This window comes from Anoplopoma fimbria, chromosome 13, assembly GCF_027596085.1.
Source record: "Anoplopoma fimbria isolate UVic2021 breed Golden Eagle Sablefish chromosome 13, Afim_UVic_2022, whole genome shotgun sequence".
Lineage (NCBI taxonomy): Eukaryota > Metazoa > Chordata > Actinopteri > Perciformes > Anoplopomatidae > Anoplopoma > Anoplopoma fimbria.
The window spans coordinates 28,189,142-28,213,576 of record NC_072461.1 but is presented as its reverse complement, the minus strand read 5'-3'; the positions used below and the strand labels follow the sequence as shown (position 1 = coordinate 28,213,576).

Sequence of the window (24,435 nt, the reverse complement as noted above, 5' to 3'; positions counted from 1 at the left end):
CAATAAAAAGGGTGCATTTGCTTTGCAAAAGTTGTTGTTGGAGTTAGGATTTAGCTCTTTTGGCTACATTTCAAAAATCTGAGAAGCAATAATTAGTTTTTCTCAAAGAGAACAAGACGCTTCATTATTTTAACTAAAATGTAGCTGTTGCATGGATTTGTACAGTTTTCACAATTGTCACAGGATTTGTGAACAGTGTAAGATATCATTTTCTTTATTTCATCTGTGTGGAGTTTCTTCAAACAGTTCACTTGTGGAGCAGAGTGGCAGTAAGGATGAAAAAACTTTTTTTAACTAAAAAATATATTGCCTTAAGAAGCAAACCAACTATGCAGGACAAAGGAACCACAGTCTGTATTCTCAACCAAATGGATCGACCGCCATCTAGTGGGCTGCAGGAGGAACTGACAAATAGTATTCTCAGCTGCATGTAGTTAAAGTATCAGCAGTAAAAGTACACAAGTTTATATCAGTTTTATGTAGTTAAAGTGGCAGCTAGAAAGTCAAAGACAGCAGACGACACTAGTACTAGAACATGTGGAGAAACACAGTCCAAGTAAAGATGTTTCTATCCATGTTTAGTTTTACACTAAAGCTCTCCCTCTTTATTTCCTGTCTTATTTTCTATTGAGGTAGTGAGTCTTTCATTGTATTTTATATAAATATGTATCCATAAAGAGAGAGAGACTGTGTCTGAACCAAAACATGCATCATGTGTGATTAGGGGCCATAGATTCTGAGGAATCGTCCAATGGGAGGCCAACATGACTGAACCTGGTCAATGTTTTGGTAACTTAAGTCACCCGTTGGTGTGAATGTTAGTGACAGCTGATTGGTCCAGTTGAACCCAGCCAATCATACAATGTAAGCTGGAATAGGCTCCTCCCCTCATACATGAACCTGAACAGGATACGTGATTTAGAGATCAATAGATAGAAACTGATGTTTCCTTCATGAATGATAAACCAAACAAAACCTGATGATCATATTCTGTAGCAAACAAACCACCTGCTGCTTCTCTGTAATCATCTACCACAAATCATTTGTTTAATTAATCAATAAAGAATAATAACAAAGAATCTTTGTTTTCTAAGGAAGTATTTTCTGTTATTGAGTACAGACATCACAGGTACAGAGGTATTGATTCAGATTATTATAATCATCTTAGTTCAGGATGAGCAGATAATAATAGTATCAGTCTGTTAAGGCTGTGAAGATGTTTGAAGACAACAATCACTGTATTGAGCAGATTGATGACAGATTACATGTGTATTAAACAATGTGTATCTCTACAGATCCAGATGTTCCACCTCTGAAGCGCAGCAGCAGCTATGAATGGCTGCCACCTAACAGTGAGTTCAAAATAAACTGTGTCAGAAATATTATTCTGTGTATTTACATCTAGAGTTAGTGTTTGTAGGTGGTGGGTACTGACTCACATTTTATTTGATTTAAATATTTACAAGTTTCAAGTTGAAAAGGATGATAGTCCATCATAAATATTCCATCTTAAATAAGACATGACTTTCTGGTTGTTAGTCCAGTTGTGTTGTTTTCAACCTGGGTTAAGTTTTTACTTATTGTGTTTCTAACTCACTGTTCTCTTCTCAGTGTCTGAGCTGAGGGTTGTTCTGCTGGGGAACAGCTGGTCTGAGAGGAGTTCAGTGGGGAACTTCATACTGGGAGAGACTGAGTTCAACACTGAGGAAGAACCAGATCACTGTCTGAGAGTCAGAGGACGGATGAAAGAGAAAGAAATAGTTCTGATCAACACTCCAGATCTGCTGCTCCCCAACATCTCTGAAGACAAACTAAGAGAACATGTAGAAAACTGTGAGAGACTCTCTGATCCTGGACCTCATGTGTTCCTGCTGGTTCTACAGCCTGAAGACTTCACTGAGGAACTCAAAGAGAAGCTCTGCAGAGTCCTGAAACTCTTCAGTCATCAATCATTTGATCATTCATTGATACTGATATCAACATCCAGAGAGGAGAGTTCAGCTTTCATGGAGAAAGACCAGCCCTTAAAAGACATGATCAGAATGAGTAGATACAGATATCTGTGGCAGAAGAACCTTGAACGTCCAGAACTTTTAACACGTTTGGTTCAAATTGTAAAAGAGAACAATGGAGAACACGTTAGCTACGATGTTTTTGAGGACACAGTATCTACTTTACCAGGTGATCATCAAAGTCCAAAACAGAAGGAAAAACAGACTCCGATCACAGATGCTGTTAAATCTGCTGGTAAGTGTAGAAACATTTCTGATAAGGAAATCAATACTTTATTAATAGACAATTCTCTTTGATGAAATTAAAACATTAAGCTGAAAATCAATGATGTCATCTTTTTAACAGGGCTGCATGTTATTCCAATCAATCCACAACCTTCACTCTCAGAGAAAACCCTTCAGACTCACAGTAAGTCAATTTATCACAATACAATCTGATTTTTTAGGGCATCCTTTCAACATGATTAACCCAAATACATCCCACAATTCTTCACCATTGAAAATGATTAAATTAGAGTAAAACAAGTATTATCTACAATTATATCATCTTTGTATCTGATAAATGTATATTTGCAGTACAATGAGGATGCTCTCAATGGTACATGCTCAACTTTCAGATAGAATTTGAACTTTGATCTTCCTGAAGACCACGATAAGCTCTTTAAGTTTCTTGGCGTTGAGGGCCAGATCGTCATCAGTGCACCATGCTACCAGGTGTCGGTCCACTTCCCTGTAGTCCGACTCATCGTTACTGTTGATGAGCCAACCACCACTGTGTCGTCTGCAAACCTGATGATGGTATTACGACCAAGTTATAGGCATGCAGTCGTGGGTGAAGAGGGACAGCTCACAACCCTGAAGCACACTGGTGTTCAGGGGGACGTTGAGGAGGTTTGGTTGTCTAGCTGGAGTCTGCTGGTTAGGAAGTACAGTATCCAGTTGTAGGAGGGAGATGTAGATGACCAGGACACTGAGTTTGTTTATCAGTTTGGAGGCGAGAATGGTGTTGAATGCTGAGCTGAAGTCAGTGAACGACATTCTTGAGTTGGTGTTGCTGATGTCCAGCTGGGAGAGGGCTGAGTGTAGAACTTTGGAGATGGCAACCTCCGGACTCCTGTTCTGGCTGTAGGCGTATTGGAGCGGGTCCACTGTGGGTGACAAGCAGGTTTTGAGATGAACCAAGACCTGCATCTTGAATCACTTCATGATGGTGGGGTCTAAAGCAACAACGAGGAAGTCATTAAGTCAGTGAAGTGTTTAGGCAAGATGGAGGTGTTTTTAAGCACAGGGGAACAGCTGCTTGGGCCGTTTTAAAGGTTGAAGATATCACGACCTCAGTCAGCTGCCCAGCACAGGCCCTGAGCACATGTACCATCAGGACCAGCAGCCTTACATGTAATCATCCTGCTCAGTGCAGCACTCACATCAGTGGGGGGAGTGTGAGGGGCTCATGGTCTGCAGGGAGCACAGTCTTGATGGCCTCCTGGTTATCCCTGTCAAAGGATGCCTTTGATGGCCTTGATGCCTTGCCATGAGGTGGAGTCAGAGTTGTTGTTGAATCGTCCTCATTTGTTAGTTTGTTGCTGTGCTTGATGCCTCACTTCAGGTTGGCCCTGGATGAACTTAAGTAGGCCTGAGCCTCCCCCTGATTTGAAAGTGTTGTTGCCGCCCTACAGCAGCAGCCTTTAGTCTCTCCACGGCTTCTGATTGGACAATTTCTTGATCCACTTGAGGGTTGTGACATTGTTGATGTTGATGTGGTGCAGAACGGTGGAGGCATAAGAGTTAATGTCCATGTGGAGTCCAGGGTGGCCTGAGTGGCAAACACAGTACTGAATCTGGTCCCCCACACTTTAACTGTCCTCCCTGCTGATTTAACACGTTTGATGAACGGTGTGTACTTAAGTTAGAGTGAAAGTTTATAGTCGCCATAGTGAAGCCGGCGTGAGGAGCGCACTGTAAAATTACGTAATCATTGACAGTGCCTGGTCCAGGTAGGCTCGGCAAGTGGTTGCAGTGCCCGTGTACCTCTGAATTTTTCTAACTCAGCACATGTTGCGCACCCGATCACGTTATTGTGACAAATAGTTGACTGATAAAGAACTATTTATATGTCTAGGGATTATACTAAAATGGCCAATTTGCTTTTAAATGCTTTAGAAAGACGAGGTCTTAAAAATCTACCTTTGAGTAAATATTTAGCAGCCTAATAACATTATTTACAGGATATTTAACCTTATTTTCTTCATAATGCATGTAATAATTGGATTATTTCTTTACAGTGCTTGTATAAATGCAATAAAGTAATCCATGAATATGAGATATGAGTTTTAAAATAATTGCCATCCCTCCTCGGCATTTTGGAGGTTAGTTTATGTCTTACACCTACAGTCTATGGGCAAACCTCTGGGTTACATTGTTGTCTTCTTTTGATTCTTCACAGTTCATTTTGTTCGAAAGCACTCTGACGTTTTGGAGAATAATGCAGCGCATTGAACATAAACGCCTCCGTAAATAATCAGAGCTTGAACCGTTGACACTATGAATTGAGCCAGAACTTTTGCCAAGCCTGACGATGCCCAAACAGATCTCCTTATCTCAGCTAAGTGTAGTTAAAACCTGATCCTGAGTTCATGCCATTTTATCTTTCTCTCTTTTTATTACAGCTTCTGGCTTCAGATTGTGATGCTGGGGAAAAGTGAGGACAAACAGACAAGACTTGGTAACTTCATCATCAGGGACCAAAGCTTTCATTACCAAAAAAGTTCCCCAACCAGACAATGTGCGGCCACTTGTGGAGAGTGGAAAGGAAAACCATTAACAGTCGTGAAAACTCCAAACATCTTCAGTCTGTCTAAGGAGACCATGAGAAGAGGTGAAGAGCTGTGTGACTCTTTGTTCACCTGGACCAAATGTTCTGCTGCTGTTAGTGAAGCCTTCTGATCTCACTGAGGAGAACAGACGGACACTGAAGTTCACCCTGAGTTTGTTTGGTCGAGATGCTTTTAAACACTCAATGGTCATCATGACACATGATGAGAGAGAAACAAGTTTCTGTGTTCATCAGCTCCTTAAAGACTGTGGAGAGAGATGGTACAGCATGTCTGCAGATGACCATACATCACTAATGGAGAAGATTGAGAACATTGTGCGTGAAAACAAAGGAACCTTCCTCACCTTCACTGAAGAGATGAAACCATCCTTAAACCTGGTTCTGTGTGGGAGGACAGGATCAGGGAAGACCTCAGCAGCCAAGGCCATTTTAGGTCAGACAGAGCTTCATTCAGTCTCCAACTCATCAGAGTGTGTTAAACATCAGGGAGAGGTGTGTGGACGTTGGGTTTCTCTGGTGGAGCTGCCTGCCTTGTATGGAAAACCTCAGGAGGCAGTGATGGAGGAATCTCTCAGGTGTATCTCCCTCTGTGATCCTGAGGGCGTCCATGTCTTCATCCTGGTCCTACCTGTGGCTCCCCTCACTGATGAAGACAAGGGAGAGTTACAGACCATCCAGAACACATTCAGCTCTGCAGTCAATGACTTCACCTTCATTCTGTTCACTGTGGAGTCAGATCCTAAAGCTCCAGCTGTTGTTAACTTTATGAAAGAAAACAAGGAGATCCAGGATCTCTGTCAGAGCTGTGGAGGAAGATATGTTGTTCTCAACATCAAGGACCAGCAGCAGATCCCAGAGCTGTTGGATTCTGTGGAAAAAATAAGACTGAAACCCGACCACACCGAACCATGTTGTTACACAACAGAAATATTTGCACATGCCCAAATAAAAAAGATCAGCGCACTACAGACTGAACTGAAGAACCTCAGTACACAAAGCAAAGTCACCTGTAAGTATTGTACATTTCAATATTTATTTTTATCTAATAATAAATCATTACAATTGTTTTTGTCCTAATCCATCCAGTGGCCCTCATACCTTTACAGTCTATACTGTAGCTACTGTCACCATTTAAAGTAACTCCAGGTCTTTTATTTCCCAGGTGATGAAGAGAAGCAGAGCCCAGAGTGTCTCAGGATTGTGCTGATAGGAAAGACTGGCAGCGGAAAGAGCTCCTCAGGAAACACCATTCTAGGAAGAGAGGCGTTTGTAGCTGAATCGAGCCAAAAATCAGTCACCAAACGTTGTCAGAAAGCAGAGAGTGAAGTGGACGGTCGTCCCGTCGTCGTGGTCGACACTCCTGGTCTGTTTGACACAACTTTGTCCCATGAAGAGGTTAATGAGGAGATGGTGAAATGCATCAGTCTTCTGGCTCCTGGACCACATGTCTTCCTGCTGGTGTTACAAATTGGCAGATTTACACCAGAGGAAAAGGAGACATTAAAACTCATCAAGAAAGTCTTTGGGGAAAATTCTGAAAAGTTCACCATCATTCTTTTCACTGGAGGAGATAAATTAAAGCGTGAAAAGCGATCCATTGATGAGTACATTAGGACAAAATGTGATGAATCATTCAAGAATATGATTGACACAATTGGAGGAAGGTATCATGTGTTCAATAACCATGATGAAGGAAACCGTGTGCAAGTCAGTGAGCTGAAAACCAAGATTGAGGAAATGGTGAAGATAAATGGTGGCAGCTGCTACACCACAGAGATGTTCCAAGAGGCAGAAGCAGCAATACAGAAGGAAGTGGAGAGAATCCTGAAGGAAAAGGAAGAAGAGATGCAGAGAGAGAGGGAGGAAGTTCAAAAAAGACATGAGGAAGAAATGGAAGCAATGAAAGGAAGGATGGAAGAACAGAAAGCAGAAATTGAAAAGGAGAGAAAACTGAGAGCAGAACAACTTGAGGAAATGAAAGAAAACATCAACAAGGAACATGAGGAGAGAAAGAATGAACAGAAAATGAGAGAAGAGGAGGACAGGAAGAGACAACAAGAGGAACAAATTCAACAACAAAAGTGGGAACAAACAGTTGAAGCTTTGGAGCAAAAAATAAGAGAAGAATCAGAATCAAAGGAAACCATTGATAGAAAGCTGGAGGAGAGCAGAGAAGAGATGAAAAGAGAACAAGAGAATGTGGAGAAAACACAAAAAGAATGGTGGGACAAACGACATCAAGAATATGAACGGATAAAACAGGAAGAGCAAGCAAAACTGACAAAGCTCCAAGAAGAATATGAACAGGAAAGAGAAAGTTATGAAAAGAAAAGAAAGGAAGAAGATCGAATCCGAAAGGAGCAAGAGGAGAAAAAGCAAAAAGAGTTGGAGGAAAACTTCAAGACAGAACTGGAGAGCGTAAAGAAGAAGTATGAAGAGGAGGCCAGAATTAAAGCTGAAGAGTTCAATGAATTCAGAGATAGAAAGGAAAAGGACTTCTCAGCTTTGATAGAAAAACACATCGAGGAAGTGAAGAATCTGAAACAACAGCAGGAGGAAGACATCCAGGAGAAGAAGGAGGAATATGACAGCCTTCAAACACTCTCAAGCCACAAAGAAAAAACTCTAAAGCAAGGTATGGATGAACTACAGAACAAACATAAACTAGAAATGACTGACTTGGTACTGATACTGCTGACCCAAAAGAAAGAAAACAGGAAGGAAATAAAGACAATGCAGGAAACGCACAAAAAAGAGGAAGAGAACCTTAAAAAACAGCTTTCAAGCCAATACAAAACTAGAGAGAGGGAAGAAATTGATAAATTAAAGAAAAAGCACAAACAAGAAATGAAAGACACAAACAAGGGACCTTCAACCCAACACAAAGAAGATCAGCTCATGAGAAGGAAAATCGAACACGAACAACAAATTAATGCGCTGAAACTGGAATTGTTGACCCAACATCAACAAAATCAGAAGGAAGAAATTGCAAAATTACAGAAAAAACATGAGCAAAACTTGGATCAATTCAAACAGAAGCTTATGGAAGAAAACCAAAGAAATGAGGCAGAAAAAATAAAAGAACTGCAGGAGAAACAGGAACAAGAAGTGAAGGAGTTGAAACAGCAAGGCATGACCCAAGACGAAGAAGGTCAAGATGAAGAAGGTCAAGATGAAGAAAGGATGAAGAAATGGATGAACTGCAGAAAAAGCATAAAAAAGAAATAAATGAGTTGAAAGAGAAACTTTTGACCCCAGAAGAGGAAAAGTCCTGCTGTATTTCATGAGCAATTTTGATTATTCCTTAAAGTGACACTTAAGCAGCTGTTTAAACAGAGCTGTTCATTTGTTTTCATGACTCTCAGCCCGATTATTTAGAAGCTAATTCACTCACCTGTTCAGGAAAACCGTATCACTTTCTGTATTTAGCTCGAGTCGAGCAGTTACAGTAAGACTTTGGATAATATTAATGAAGAACTGTTCCTTAAGCTAAGGGAAGATTGAGAAAGTTGACAGCTGACGATCATTATTAACGAGAGTTCATGTTTCATCAACAGCCTTTGACAATGTTGCAGTGACGTTCATTTACTGTTTTATACATGAAGTCCGTTTGACCTGCTTGTTTTTTTGTTTTGTCCCGGCTGTTTTGTTTGATCTTCTTGTCTAATTTATTTCCAGTCCGATTCATACAGATGTAGCACGGCCAATGTTAAAATCGTAATGTTATAATTGACTTATATGACACGCCAGAAGCAGAACCCTTCTGTGTTTTCATTCTTGTCAAGGGCCTACTTACTGGTATGCACTCACAAGTATGTTTGGATCCAAGCTGGATAGAAACTCTTTGTTTTTTATTCATTGACAATTATGTCACCGGGCTGATTGACTTGTCAAACACCTGTCAGAACGATAGATACCTTTATTTATCCACAGAGGGAAATTAAAATGTCATAGCAGCCAGTTCAAATTGACAATAAAACAAATGCAGACAAAAGTTTGCCCTACTCTGTTTTACTCAAAAGATTTAGCTTCTGATAAAGTTTTACTCTTATTGTCTTACATCTTAAGAATAGATGCCATTTGTTATTAAATATTTACCTATAAGATACTTTTACTATTTGCCAGATGTTCATTGAAAGTTAGCCAATGTTTTTCTCTGATTAAAATGGATTCCTGAGCTTTCACAGGAAATCTCAGCATGCTTTCTGCAAAGTTGGACAATTGAGGTGGACATTTACTTTATTGTGTATTACTGTATTATTGAGCAGAGCATTTTCTAAACAATTTAACAGATAAGCATTTGCTTTAAATGTTCAATTCATGGACAAACATTGCTTTAGCCTGACTGAATGAGCCAGTGTGAATATGTTTCCTTCGTTTGACGTGTCAATTATTTACCCTGCAATCAGACTTCCAGGTGTCACAACCATAGCTATATGAAACTTGTTAAGGTTTTCTCCTCCGCCAAATGTACATTTTAATGAGCGTGGTAACAGCCATGAAAGTAACAGACACAGCCTACAGCTGTTCACTTTCCATCAAGCTGAGCTTTATATATAAGCATTTAAAATCATGCTAGGGTTAGGGTTATGTTTTGGGTTACCTTAACCTTTGTTGGATGTATTGTAGAATAGTATTTCTACATGCATTTTCTACATATTCTTTTCATTTGGACATTTGAAACGTATTTTGTATATTCAGTTTTGATGAATGTGAATGTTTATGACCTTCATTTTTTTATTGAGTCATCATTTTACAAGTTTTTTTTTTTTCTTTTACTTATCTTTACATATTGCAATATCTGGAAATGTATAATCCACTTGTTCATAAATAAACAAAACAAAATAACTGCTAAGACTAACAATTAGTTTCATTTCTCAGTGTGAGCATCTCCTCATAGAGGTAAAGCAGAGTCAACCGGCACTTATTGATCTCTGCACAACTCATATGATTAAGATGGGAACATACAGAACAGGCACATAGGTTTGTCTTTTTCATCTGATTATTATGTCTCAACAAACATATGCTTTATCATTTTCCAACCCCTCAGTATCAAAGGCCAGCTCGTAGTACACGTTAAAACCCTTTTCCTGATGGTAACTAACAAGTCTTTGTACTGATGATGTTAGCTAACAACCCTTTTACTGCTGATGAGAATAACTAACAACAATTTCACTGATTCTTTTTTTATTCATTTAAGGAGTGAAATCCTGTTAGAAACTCAGGAAATCTGGACTAAGCACTCAAACACCGTTTTGAGTATCAATTTTGTAGTTAACAGTTGGCTTATAGTTCATTCTGTAACTTCTGTTTTACTTCAGTAAATGTGATTGCAGATTTGGACACCAACCTGAACCTTAGATTGGCAAACATTATTTCATTAATTCGGTCTACATTAAATTCCAACATGTTGTTTTGGATCATAATGTTCAGAAATTACAGTAAACCTTAAAAACAAAACAAAACAGAAATAAGCAATATTGCAATAAAAAAATGCGTAAAAAAAAAAAAAGTGTGTATATATATGTAAATTGACTTTGCCCCAGATGCATTATTTGAGTAAGTGATGAATATTTGTTATAGTATTGCTGCTTCTTTGTTTCAAAGTGAATGAGTGCTTTGATTTGATTAAGATATAAGAGTACCTTTATTCACTGATTATTGTTCTCGTTTGCCTTTAAGCCGTTAAATAATCTGTTTCAGTTACTTATGAAGTGGAAACCATTTGAAACGTCATTAAACTAACAGCTCTCATCTCTGGTCCTCATGCTTTAACTGCTGTGCCAATGCAGACGCTTCTTAAATATCCAAGTTACTCCAAGGTCACGGTCACACAATGTTTTTAGAAGTTATACTTGGTAAATCATCATAATGCGTGTTTTTCTTCTGACTTTAAATGAAGATAAAAGCATCTTTAACTCTTCGGTTTTGTATTTTTGTGGTTGTGAATATTGTTGCCCATGCGTATTTGTTCACAAATCCATTGAAACGCACAAAGAAAACAGCAAAAGTCAGTAAACGATTGTGAGTCACAGTAGACCTTCACCCAACACTGACCACTGCTTCCAAAAGAACCACGGATCTGAATCAACACCTCTGATGGTGTCCAAAGAAAGCAAGTTGATAGTTATCATTACATTTCGTGTGTGTCTGTTTTTTGTCCACCACATGCATGATTTCAATCATATTTATTTTGATTGCTGGTTGGTTTTACAATATGTATTACATTTACTTTTTGTGTTTTACTGTTTGGCCAGCAGGTGGCGTTCTAACATCAGTAGCCTGTGTAAGCAAATGTAAAGATAAAATAATAACTTGAGATGTATTTGAAAGGGAAATGTTTACCCTTTATTGAGCTTTTTGAAAATGCATATCTTGGGCTACTTTTGAATATTTTGAAATACATCAGAAAATGTGGAGAAATATGATGCACGACCTTTCAAACTGTTTACTTTCCATTTTATATTCTTATCATATTGAAGAGCAAGATTCATCTGGTGAGTAAACTTAACCAAAATAATTACAAACAGACTGGGCAGGAGAAAAATAAAATATCTAATCTGCTATACTGTCTCCATGGCAGGTGGATTCAATACTTCAGCGGTGCACTACTGGGTGGCACCGTTTGGTCTGAAGGAGGGGCAGGTTTAGTCGTGGTCCCTCTTTACCAGCAGTTTTCCCAACAGTTTTAGAATATTTATTACAGATTTCCTTTACTGCGCGTTCATAATGTTTTGGGGTGACTTGTAGTGTTTGAGGTAAATTTGCCTTGGTCAGTACTTTTCCACGGGGCTCACTGCTCCATCTAATAGGAACTAAAACAATGCTCTCTGCATTACAGAACAGTATCTACAGTATCTATCTAACTGTATCTACAGTATCTAACTGTATCTACAGTATCTATCTAACTGTATCTACAGTATCTATCTAACTGTATCTAACAGTATCTACAGTATCTATCTAACTGTATCTAACAGTATCTATCTAACTGTATCTAACTCTATCTAACTGTATCTAACAGTATCTACAGTATTTGCTTCTTCATTCTTGTTCAGGTTGAGAATATAGACCTACAGCTCAGAGTTCATTTTGTGTCTCTGTGTTATTTTGTTTGATTGTCACATAAAATGATGACATCAAATGATGTTTCTGCAATGGTTCTCCTTAAGGTAAGAACTGGTTTTGTCCATAAAGATAACATTTCCAAACACTCAATTTCATGGTTCATAGATGGGTGTGATTAGGTTCTAATACACTCTTTTAATTAATTAATGTATAGTGTTTTTACTAAATGTTTCCTATTGTGTTTTTTGCATTTTTTATAAGAGCTATGCAACCAAGAATCCAAGCCGTGGTCCAATGAGGAACCTCTCAGATAACTAGTCTTGAACTTCTTGGCAGAAGGGTGCCCCATTCAGGTCCATTTCTAAGGTATCAAAGAATAAATTCAGTGTTGAGTATGTTTAGACAATTTAGTGAAGATGGAAGAAATATCCAGATTTGGCAAGATGTATCAACGAACATGGGTGGAAAAGGGTGTGGCCGAATTCATAGATACTGTATTTCTAACAGAGGGGAAATATAGATTTTCTTTGAAACAGGATCAAAACTTATGAATGAGAATGTGATGTATTATTGGCCAGATGGTGGCACTATCCACACAAAACCCACAGCCACTTCTTGGATTTTATCCTTTTCATTCTAGAAGATGAACGATTGGCTTCAGAAGTGTGAACTGCAGCAATCCGGGCAGAATCTCTTTGGAGCTTGAGAGATGAAACAGGGTAAAAATGGCAGCTAGATAGAAGCTTTTAATATTTAAATTGTACTGTAAAGTGAAGTGGACATGTCCTTTGAGCAAATCCCATGATTAGGTGATTTGATGTAAAGAATATATATATATATATATATATATATATATATATATATATATATATATATATATATATATATATATATATATAGCGATAAGGGAAAGAAAAGCAAATCAGGAACTCTATGCACAATGCATCAACATTTACATATTTCTGACAAATGATGACACAAGAAAAGCTTCAAACATCAAATGTTGGCATTTTATTGATCAGTGAACACTCCTGTTGAATATTGATACAGTTCGACACCGACAGTCAACAGACAGAACGGGTTAGAAGAAAAGCAGAATATTGCAATTTATTGCATTCAATTTTAAAAAAGGAAGAAAAAAAGATGTGCAGTGATAATACTGTTTGTTTGTTTTTTGACCATCAGTAGTTAATCACCAGAAAGAGTGAAAGCTGTGAGTTAGAAGAACAGAGGTTCAGATAGAAACAGTCTCCCTATTAATCTTCTGTGTGACATCTTGTTACTTTTAGTCTGTTTAAACTTGGGGTAGAGGAGACGGACGGTGTGGCTAGGGTAGCTTCCTAGAAGCACTTGCGATGGACGATGGCGGGGCCGGACTCGTCGTACTCCTGCTTGCTGATCCACATCTGCTGGAAGGTGGAGAGGGAGGCCAGGATGGAGCCGCCGATCCAGACGGAGTACTTCCTCTCTGGGGGAGCGATGATCTGGAGGTGAGGAGAGAGAACGGGTATGATGTGAAGCAGTGATGCTAAACACAAACAGGTTTTATTGCAAGTTTACTGCCAGTAAACCTCCAATTAGACATAAGGATGGTAACAGTTATTTTTGGTCATGAGGTGACATTTTATCAACATCCACAACATGTTTCGATTTGAGCTTTATGCAATGAATCATGGTACCATGTGTCCATCACTGTCTATTGTGAAAGTGAAAAGGGGATGTGGCATTAAAACGACAGTTGTGTTTTCTCTGTAGATTACAGATCAGAATCTCTAGAAAACAACCGAGTCGGCCTTCATTTATCTGCATAAAGAAAAGTGACATACCTTGATTTTCATGGTGGGTGGGGCCAGGGCGGTGATCTCCTTCTGCATGCGGTCAGCGATGCCGGGGTACATGGTGGTGCCACCGGACAGCACAGTGTTGGCGTACAGGTCCTTACGGATGTCCACGTCGCACTTCATGATGCTGTTGAAGGTCGTCTCGTGAATGCCACATGACTCCATTCCTGAAGACATGGACGGAACCAGAGTTCATTCATGTGTTCACATTCAATTAAAGTTTTCTAGCTCATACTGGAGCAGAATCTTCTCTTTAGCAACAAACACCACGATGACAACACCCGGTCCCAAGAACTCAAAGAAGCAATATGAGAGATCAGACTGCTCTGATATGATGCGTTAACTTCTCCAGTGATACAGTCCATGTTAAGAGTCGGTACCCACCGATGAAGGAAGGCTGGAACAGCGTCTCTGGGCAGCGGAATCTCTCGTTGCCGATGGTGATGACCTGTCCGTCAGGAAGCTCGTAGCTCTTCTCCAGAGAGGAAGAGGAGGATGCGGTCTGCATCTCCTGTTCGAAGTCCAGACCCACATAGCACAGCTTCTCCTTAATGTCTCGCACGATCTCACGCTCAGCTGGATTACAAGAGGAATTATTTGAGTTACAAAATAGACAAAAACAATATGCAAATATTCAGAGAATAGATAACCTGCAGATATTCAGGAGCTTCAATTCATCTGAGGTCACACTTTGTTTACAAGTTAGTTAGAAGCTCCAAGTTAGAGGTTGAGCCTATACGGTTTGTTTTAGGAGGTGAAACTCGTACCAGTGGTGGTGAAGCTGTAGCCTCGCTCAGTGAGGATCTTCATCAGATAGTCAGTCAGATCTCTGCCAGCCAGATCCAGACGGAGGATGGCGTGAGGAAGAGCGTAACCCTCGTAGATTGGCACAGTGTGGCTGACACCATCACCAGAGTCCATCACAATACCTGCAAGACAGAAAACACCCAGTTACACAAAGGTCAAAAACACTGAATGTTGGGATGCTGCTTAAGTTACGTTACTTGTGAAAGTCTGTCAAACCAATTTCTGATCATTTAAGTTAGAGGAGGTTCTAGTTATAAGTCCTAAGTTTTCACCTGTGGTACGACCGGAGGCGTACAGCGACAGGACGGCCTGGATGGCCACATACATGGCAGGACAGTTGAAGGTCTCGAACATGATCTGTTCCAAAGAGAAAAGACGACAGGCGTCACTCACAGACCAAACAAAGCGCTGTAGATCGTTCCACATACAGGTCTCAGAATATGATCGGGGTCTCAACAGACTTTGAGCAAAGCGTGAACACACACCTGTGTCATCTTCTCCCTGTTGGCCTTGGGGTTGAGGGGAGCCTCGGTCAGCAGGACTGGATGCTCCTCCGGTGCAACACGGAGCTCGTTGTAGAAGGTGTGATGCCAGATCTGCAGGGCGGGACGGAAGGTTAGATTGACAGCTCATCATCAAATGTTCAGGTGAAAATATAAATACATGCAAGACGAGTCAGGTGTGGCTTGTGGCAGCTTTTTCAAGCTTTTAACCTTGAGACTCAACGGATTGTTAATTTAAGTTTTGAAATCTCAAACTAACATATGACTACATGACATTTGAGATGAAATTATTCCATAGTATGTTGACATGTATTCTTCTTTTGGATCGAACAGCAGCACAGATGGTGTGAGTGGTGTCCAGCCTGAGAGCTGGGACTGTGATTGGTCTGCACCAGGTGTTTATTTGAGCTCCAAGTGTATAAACCCAGGTGAGAACCATGATGTGGATGTCTTTACCTTCTCCATGTCGTCCCAGTTGGTGACGATGCCGTGCTCGATGGGGTATTTCAGGGTCAGGATGCCTCTCTTGCTCTGGGCTTCGTCTCCCACGTAGCTGTCCTTCTGTCCCATTCCCACCATCACACCCTGCACACAAACACACCTTCAGTGTCACGTGTTTCAAAGCATTTACCTGGTGCTGAGATGTTATCGTCTTCATCAAATGGTACCTGATGTCTGGGGCGACCCACGATGGAGGGGAAGACGGCACGGGGGGCGTCGTCACCGGCGAAACCGGCCTTGCACATGCCGGAGCCATTGTCAACAACCAGGGCAGCAACGTCGTCATCCATTTCTGAAAGAATACATTTACATACTGGTTATTATTGGGAAAAATAAAATAATAATAATAATAATAATAATAATAATAATAATAATATAATAATAATAATAATATTGTTTTTTTCCTAGTCTTTTGCTCTGGTTACTAACCTGTAATCTGAATAAAAGCATGTTACTTATTGTTTTTGTATCAACAAAATGTTTTTAAATAACAAATACAGGCAAGCAAAATTACTCAGAGTAAAACTAAGTTTTGACTGTTTAAGAAAATGTGTGAGAAGAAACGGTGAGGAGATGTCATTCTTTTCTGCCAGCTCATCACTGAGGATTTGAAAAACACATCCACTGTTACAGAACCAGGAGTGCACCTTAGTGATGCAACACAGCCTGATGAGCGTACTAAAGTCTTGGTATAATATCTGAATTCACTTAGCATGTTCCTGTTTTGTAGTTTCTCCTGTTCATTACCCTTTGAGACAAAACTGAAACTAGTCTAACTTTCTGCATATGTTGTCCATGTGTTTCTGCTCCTGCAGCCCTCACTGGAATGACAGTTTGTCGGGCGTGGCGCGTCAAGTCGTCCAACCTGATGAGCTTTTTTTTTTTTATACGTCCAATAGTGTCAGGACATTCCAAACAAGTTCAGACAGAACATAAACCACTCCTCTTTAACAAGCTCTACAGACTCCATACAGGCTCTCTCCAGGATGCAACACATTAAATGTCTTTAACTGCACCTTTTAAACCACCTTATATGAGACGAGTCAAGTTCACCTACAACGTCCACTAGCTACTGACAGACAAGCAAGATTCTTCTGAGAATTCTGGAGGTTTTAGGAAGCGTTTGCTGCAGGAAGGAGCAGCCCCCCCCCAGGGCATTAAGACACAACGACACATCTACTCACTGAAACAGTCACTACTCCACCTCACTACTCCACCTCACTACTCCACCTAACACTACTCCACCCAACACTACTCCATCTAACTACTCCACCCAACACTACTCCATCTACACTACTCCACCCAACACTACTCCCACCAACACTACTCCACCTCTAACACTACTCCACCCAACACTACTCCACCTAACTACTCCACTACTCCACACTACTCCACCACTACTCCATCCAACACTACTCCACCTAACTACACCTCACACTACTCACACACTACTCCATCTAACACTACTCCACTACTCCACACTACTCCACCAACACTACTCCACTACTAACACTACTCCACCTCACTACTCCATCTAACACTACTCCACCTAACTACTCCACCTCACACTACTCCACCTCACTACTCCATCTAACACTACTCCACCTAACTACTCCACCTCACACTACTCCATCTAACACTACTCCACCTAACTACTCCACCTCACACTACTCCACCCTAACAACACTACTACTCCACTCCATCCAACACTACTCCACCTCACACTACTCACACTCCTCAACACCTCACACTACTCCACTACTCCATCTCACACTACTCCATCTCACACTACACCCAACACTACTCCACCCAACACTACTCCACCTCACACTACTCCACCTCACACTACTCCATCTAACACTACTCCACCTCACACTACTTCACACTACTCCACCTCACACTACTCCACCTCACACTACTCCACCTCACACTACTCCACCTAACAATACTTCACACTACTCCACCTAACACTACTTCCCACTACTCCACCCAACACTACTCCACCCCACACTACTCCACCTAACACTACTCCACCTAACACTACACCTAACACTACTCCACCTCACACTACTCCACCTAACAGGCCCTCTAGTGTTTTGTTCAGAAGATACTTTGATGTTTCCTCCTTTAAAATGAAGACATGTAAACCACACAGTGACCTCACAGTTGTTCATTCCAGAGCAGCTGTTAACACCACAGACATATTTAACTCCAGCATCTTTGCTCTGTAGCTTACATAACTTCACTCAGACATTCCTGCTCCTCTGCAGAAACAGAGAGAATAATGAAAACTATAATCTGCAGTTTGAAAAGTTGTCCTGAGCAAACTAAACTCCGACATGAATGTACCTCTCAGGTAAAGGACTAGAGTCACTGCTGATCACTGAGCAACACACCTTTGTCCTGAAATAAAAGTCTCCCTTCGAGGTGTCCCCGTTAAGGCGGCGGTGCTTACCTGTGCAGGTGAGTCTCAGGTGCGTGTGTCCGTGGAGTGGCGCGGTGCTTTCTGTGCCCTACTGAACGCAGCATCCCGACACGAACGCGCACAGGTTCGCGGGACTTACCGCGTTGTCCATAAAAGGTAACGTTCTCTCAGCACGCCTTCTCATTGGTCCAGGTGAGCGGAACGCAGGCTGCTGGTGCACGTTTGGCTCTTTTGCATGAGCAGTGTTTTAATGTGTGTGGAGGACTTCTGCTCTGATGGAGATCAGAGATGTCACTCAACCCAGTGGGGATGTAACTGTGGGAGAAATGTTGTTAAAGGGCCAATATGGAATATAATATTCATAAATATATTTCTATTAGTCAATAATCACCTGGGAATAAGAATGGCTGTGTTCCCGTTAGCTTAGAATGAGGCCTTCACATGGATATGGGAATGGTGCGGTCTTCAGAGTCTGCCATGTTGCACCAACATGTTTGCAGAGTAGCCCAGAAAGGACCAACCAAGCACTGGTCCAGAGAGACCTTTAGACCTTCACCTGCTGCTGAAGCTCAATGAGCGGAGTCACTGTGGTTCTGAACTCTGCGGCTCACGTTATTGCAATTTTGTAAAAGGGAGATGTGATCTGCGGTGTACTCAGATGGTTGAAATCTGCAACCACACCTCTGGACTGGAGGCCACCAAATCCTACACACTGTCCTCTTAAAAGGAATACTTGACCCTCAAAATGATCATTTGTTTATATCAATAGCTCATTGTGTGTTACCTTGAATTCTTGAAGAAATCATTTTTTTCTCAGAACTTGTGCAGTGTAGTCCAAACGCATGCATCTAAACTAAAACCTTTTGATGTAAAACACTTGTGTAGGCGCCCTGCTCCTCCGTGTGCACTAGTCACAGTGTAAACTAGGTTTCAGTGAAGAAGCATGTTTCAGTATGGTTGAGCATCAGACCAGCAGATATTTGCATGCAACACGACAGGTTACACACCTGCACGGAATGATTTTCAAAGATTTAACAAATAAACAACTGACAAATGTTATGTAGTTTATTTAGTTAAATCTGAGATTTGCGTGGAGTAAACAGCAGTGCATCAGAATGTCAGCATCATTTCAATAACCGACCACTTGACTGGCTGCTAGAAGCCACACACGAGGCAGGAAGCAGTGCTACTAATGCAAACTTTGTTGTTTTTTATGAAAACAAACTCATTGTCCGTGGTGGACAATCAAAGATCCTTAAACAGCCTGTTACATTCTAACCATAACCCAATTACTATCCCCGGGCGCTTCATAGCAGCCCACTGCTCCTCCGGGATGGTCAAATGCAGGGAACCGAATTTCCCCATTGTGGGACTAATAAAGTTATAAAATGATTATTATTATTATTATTATTATTAGTTTCTTGGATTTTTTATTATAATTCATTCATTTTTATAAAGTTTAAGATTATTCCAGAGTGAAAGATGCAGGTTTTGTTGTATAGTATGTGCATTTATTGTCTGTGTAGTTGTATAGTATGTGTATTTATTGTCTGTGTAGTTGTATAGTTTAAGTTGTATTTATTGTCTGTGTAGTTGTATAGTAGTATTTATAGTTGTAGTATGTGTATTTATTGTAGTATAGTATTGTATTTATTGTCTGTGTAGTTGTAAGTACATTTATTGTCTGTGTACATAGTATGTGTATTTATTGTCTGTGTAGCTGTATAGTATGGATTTATTGTCTGTGTAGTTTATAGTATGTGTATTTATTGTCTGTGTAGTTGTATAGTATGTGCATTATCAAAGTTATTGACACATTCAATGTAAAATAAATAAAGTTGCTATGGAACATTGTATTTATTGCATGTTTTATTTTGTAGTTACTTTGTATCTGTAACCTGTTCCATGTTGGAGGAAGTGATCAACCCGTGACCCTGGTTATGAGCAGCCGTGACACATCAAACGTTTTGGGGACAGCTGGCAGCCTGTTGACCTGATGACTGTGTCTGTTTGTTTTCTTGTAAAAGGTCATCAAGTATGGCATTATCAAAGTTATTGACACATTCAATGAAAATAAATAAAGTTGCTATGGAACATTGCACACCATGTTTATTTTGTAGTTACTTTGTATCTGTAACCTGTTCCATGTTGGAGGGAGTGGACTAGAAGTGACCCTGGTTTTGAGAGCCTGACACATCAAACGTTTTGAGGACAGCCGTCTGTGTTCATTAAGTGTTTGCAGTATCATTTTATTTTATCTTTGTTCATAATGTATTAAAAGGCACAGTATCTTATCTCATAAGATACTGTGCTCTCTAAAGAAGGGAAGGTGGCACATGTTGTGTTCAAAGGGCCTTTTTCTTGTTTCTGCTACTTTGGATTTAATCCACTGAACAAACTCTCAAACGTACAGACCGTGAAGCCCCTCGCCACACGGGATGATTATAAATGATCTGTGTTATTTTGATTGTCTCCGATTTTCAGCAGTTTGTTATCATTTGTTGCATATTTTAGCCCTGCAGTGAGAAGCTTTTTATTAGTTACTGGCTGTACATTCAGATGATGGGCCCTGCAGTAGAGGTGAATGCTGTCCCCTTGTTGTCTGAAACATGTGGCCAAGTATCACACATTGTCACTTGAAGTAAAAACAGAACTAGGAAGAGTTGGACGAGTTACGAGTAAAGTAGCTTTTATACGTTTTTATAAAGCCTGACACATACCTTCACTCTTTCAGATATGTGAACTGAATGTTCAGGTGGAAGTGTTGAAATGTTTGTCAACCTCTGATGAAGCCGGTTTAACTGGCTCTGCCTCTACTCCTTTGTTATTTTTAATAGTTCCTTAACTAAAGTGTAACTTCACCTCCGGGTCTGAGCCTGTCCACTCAGTTTGAAAAATGCAAAAAAAAGTAGACCAGTGTCTGCAGGATGCAACCACGCCCTTTTTTTCATGACAAAGCCTTGATGCAGCGTCAACAAATATGACAGCTTCAGTAGCTTGAAAATAGAGCTATAGGGCCCTGACACTTACTGTTCTTCAGATCACGAATGAGACAAGAATTGGAGAATGCGGTCGCTTCGCCTCACTCTTCGCCGCTGGGAGACTACTTCCGTGGGAGGAGAGCGGAATGTCACGGATGTAGCAACTCACATTCAGCCAGAACGCTGACAACAACTTAGCCTGAAAACCTGGTTCATCAATTAACAGGTTCAACTAAATGCAGCAGCTGGAGCACTACCAAAAACAAGAAAAAGAGAACATATCCCTCCAGTGCTCGCCTCTCTACACCGGCTGCCTGTATCCTACAGGATTGATTTCAAAGTTCTTTTATTGGTTTTTATGCCCTAATACAGAATGTCTCTGCTACACTCCACATCATCAGTCTCTAGACTATTAACAGTTCCAAGAACTCTAAAACATAAACTTTTAACACCTACGCCCCAAAACTATGGAACACAATCCTAGAGTATAAAGCAGATTATATTAGTAACTTTAAAAGAACTGCTAAAAACACACTTTTTCTCTGGCCTTCACTAAGATCATTCAGTGTGTGATCTGTCATCACTCTGGTATTAATCTCCAGTGATGATGATCTATATCAGATCAGTATGATCAGCTGCAGCGTCCAATCAGATACCAGATGAACGATAAGGGGGCGTGTCCCTCACAACACTTCCTGGAAGGAAGCTCTCGAGACGAAGATGGGTGCATGATGGGAAACGCTGCTGTCTCCTGATCAGAGAGCTGATTGGCTCTCTGATCAGAGAGCTGATTGGCTCTCTGATCAGAGAGCTGATTGGCTCTCTGATCAGACAGCTGATTGGCTCTCTGATCAGAGAGCTGATTGGCTCTCTGATCAGAGAGCTGATTGGCTCTTAGTTTTGACAACAAACACGTTTTGTAGAAAATTCTTATTTTCTGTGTAAATGTAAGATTTGCTAGTGGACTCACGTTGTGCAATGATGTGGCTGATAATAATAATAATAATAATAATAATAATAATAATAATAATAATAATAATAATATGATATGATGATGATAATAATAAATAATGATAATAATGATGATGATGATAATGATGATGATGATAATAATAATAATAATAATAATGATAATAATAATAATAATGATGATGATAATAATAATAATAATAATAATAATAATAATAATAATGATAATAATGATGATAATTATTATGATAATAATAATAATAATAATAATAATAATAATAATGATAATAATAATTATTATAGTAATAATAATAATGATAATAATAATAATAATAATAATAAATAATAATAATAATAATAATAATAATAATAATAATAATAATAATATATAAGGTTATTTATTTAGTATCTGTAAATAAAGATATTTATTGAGCAGGTCTAATTCCAACTTGATGTCACCATGTTTTCAGTCAGAGAACTGTAATGTGTGAAGTCCACAGATTAACATGTGAAGCATCAGAAACCTTTAAAGGAGAGAACCACTGATGGAACCTTGTGGCTTTGCTTTTCCTCAGTGTGTAAACTATTTATGTAACTGTGATGTTTGGACTGTTGGGTCAGTTTTACAATTTTTAAAATGTAAATTGTATGATTTAGAAATTACACTACATTCAGGTATATTTATTTATATAAATGTTTAAATAAATATGACATAAAATAACTAAAATATGCCCAATCTTGTATCCTCACTTATAATAATGACATAGTTCAATAAATAAGAAGATATCCAAACGTAGTCTATAAACTACAGGTAGCCTCCACATGTAACCAACAGGATGTGAACATGTTTCCATTGCAGGCTGTAAACTGTAGAGGCGCAGTCAGCTCCAACAAACCTGCCTCCTTCCTGCTTAGGGTTAATAAAGGTTAAGGCAAGAAAAAAATAGGATTAATAAATAAAACTTAAAAAAAAATTATATATATATATATATTCCCTTCATCGAGCTATTTATTAATATTTTGGGCTACTTTTGAATATTTTGAAAATAAATCGGAAGATATAAACATGAAATGTCTTTACTTTCACTTTCGTCATCCTCGATGTGCAGCAAGAAGAAGCTGGTGAGTACATGGAGTCAGATGTTCCACAGAAACGTCGATGCGTCGAGATATTGGTTTGAACATCAATAACCTACAAAGTAATTCACACATCTGACGGCTCCATTACAGCGTCTCAAACATGTGGGTGACTAAATCAGAACTGAAGAGGAAAACTTGTCCCTCACAACATAGCTCTACAAAGCAGACTGAACATTATCATTATCATTATCATTATCATTATTATTATCATCATTATCATTATTATCATTATTATCATTATTATTATCATTAGTATTCTGAGAGCAGCTGTTCTCGGATTAAAACAGCGACACTGTTAAACCGGATACAAATGACGTGCAGGCTTAACCTGAGCTGGATTTTAATTTAATAAAAATGGAAACCGTTTTGGACAATAAGTGAGGTCTGAAGATTAAGTATGATTGTTGAGATCTATATCAAGTAAATATATCTCTGTGCTTAATGTTAAGTCTTATTGATGACGTTTAATTAAAGAAACAGGCTGCTAATTATGAATACTATAAAAACTACTACATTACATTACATTACATTACATTACAGTCATGTAGCAGACGCTTTTATCCAAAGCGACTTACAGGAAGTGTCTTCAACATAGGTATTCAAGAGAACTACTAGTCACCAGAAGTCATCAGTGCATCTCCTTTCTTAAACAAGCATCTTAAAGCATAAACCAGAGCAAAAGTATAGTGCAGAGGCAAATTACTACGAAAAGGATAAGTGCAACAGACTACTACTATCCAACTACTATCCTGTCTGCAAAGAATGCTGCTGTAGTAACACTAGTAGAGAGACACAGTGAAAAGGTGAAAATAGATCTTTAGTCTTCAGCAGTGTTGGAAAAAGTTTAAATGTAAGATGCTAAAGTTAAAGGGGATTATTTATGTGCAAGACAGACAGATAAAGAGAGGATGTCAAAGAATCTAAAGCTGATTAATCATTTATTTGGGAATCATTCAAAGACTGAGCTCATAGTCATCATGGTTTATTTTGTAATTGTCTAAGTAGTGATTGAAGGTGGAGACATCTCATCATACATTGTCTTTATGCTCTCCAGTGTGTGCTAACACTCCACTTCAAGAAGACCGTCAGGTGTTAAATGTCTGTATAGAATAAAATGAAGACTCGTAAATGAACAAGCAGTGTGGATGTATGTGTTTGTGTTTCACTGCAGAGAAACACTCCACAGCCCCTGAACGTATTCCAGACCTGGGTTATCTGTCCTGTAATGTAACACTGGTGTGTGGCACCTAGTGCTCAGGAGACAACGGAGATACGTTCACAGCAATATAAAACAGATATTAGAGAGGGAATTATGACTTATTTATATTCCAAAAGCTAGCTGTAAGCATCTTAGAGCC

General features: G+C 39.5%; 2 protein-coding genes across 4 annotated transcripts; one reads left to right on the top strand and one right to left on the bottom strand.

Annotated features, from left to right (window-relative positions):
* The first annotated feature begins 1,302 nt into the window (after positions 1-1,302).
* On the top strand, positions 1,303-8,073 carry LOC129100886 (uncharacterized). The gene is made up of 7 exons (XM_054610425.1): positions 1,303-1,352; positions 1,612-2,247; positions 2,359-2,421; positions 2,659-2,908; positions 4,679-4,734; positions 4,886-5,854; positions 6,008-8,073. Coding segments are annotated over exons 1-7 (4,041 nt in total). The 5' UTR covers positions 1,303-1,351.
* Positions 8,074-12,917: 4,844 nt separating this feature from the next.
* On the bottom strand, positions 12,918-18,126 carry LOC129100639 (actin, cytoplasmic 1-like). Of its 3 annotated transcripts, none has more exons than XM_054610074.1 (9): positions 18,018-18,126; positions 15,730-15,854; positions 15,518-15,646; positions 15,044-15,154; positions 14,831-14,915; positions 14,519-14,680; positions 14,136-14,327; positions 13,737-13,918; positions 12,918-13,394 (listed from the first exon to the last, which is right to left on the bottom strand). In XM_054610074.1, exons 2-9 carry the CDS (start codon positions 15,850-15,852, stop codon positions 13,251-13,253), a joined length of 1,128 nt encoding a protein of 375 aa, XP_054466049.1. In that variant the 5' UTR covers positions 15,853-15,854; positions 18,018-18,126; the 3' UTR covers positions 12,918-13,250. The 3 variants fall into 3 exon arrangements, with proteins under 3 accessions (XP_054466049.1, XP_054466050.1, XP_054466051.1); XM_054610075.1 differs by lacking the exon at positions 18,018-18,126 and adding an exon at positions 17,959-17,980; XM_054610076.1 differs by lacking the exon at positions 18,018-18,126 and adding an exon at positions 17,912-17,933.
* Between the last annotated feature and the right edge of the window lie 6,309 nt (positions 18,127-24,435).

Bases quoted from the DNA above. Each gene is read 5' to 3' on its own strand.
- LOC129100639 (XM_054610074.1), bottom strand. From the start codon at position 15,852: ATGGATGACGACGTTGCTGCCCTGGTTGTTGACAATGGCTCCGGCATG. The intron at 14,916-15,043 runs GTGTGTGTTCAC...TCTTTGGAACAG, and splicing joins ACAGGGAGAAGATGACACAG to ATCATGTTCGAGACCTTCAA. The intron at 14,328-14,518 runs GTACGAGTTTCA...CTTGTAATCCAG, and splicing joins CTACAGCTTCACCACCACTG to CTGAGCGTGAGATCGTGCGA.
- LOC129100886 (XM_054610425.1), top strand. The intron at 2,422-2,658 runs GTAAGTCAATTT...ATCTTCCTGAAG, and splicing joins GAAAACCCTTCAGACTCACA to ACCACGATAAGCTCTTTAAG. The intron at 5,855-6,007 runs GTAAGTATTGTA...TTTATTTCCCAG, and splicing joins TACACAAAGCAAAGTCACCT to GTGATGAAGAGAAGCAGAGC.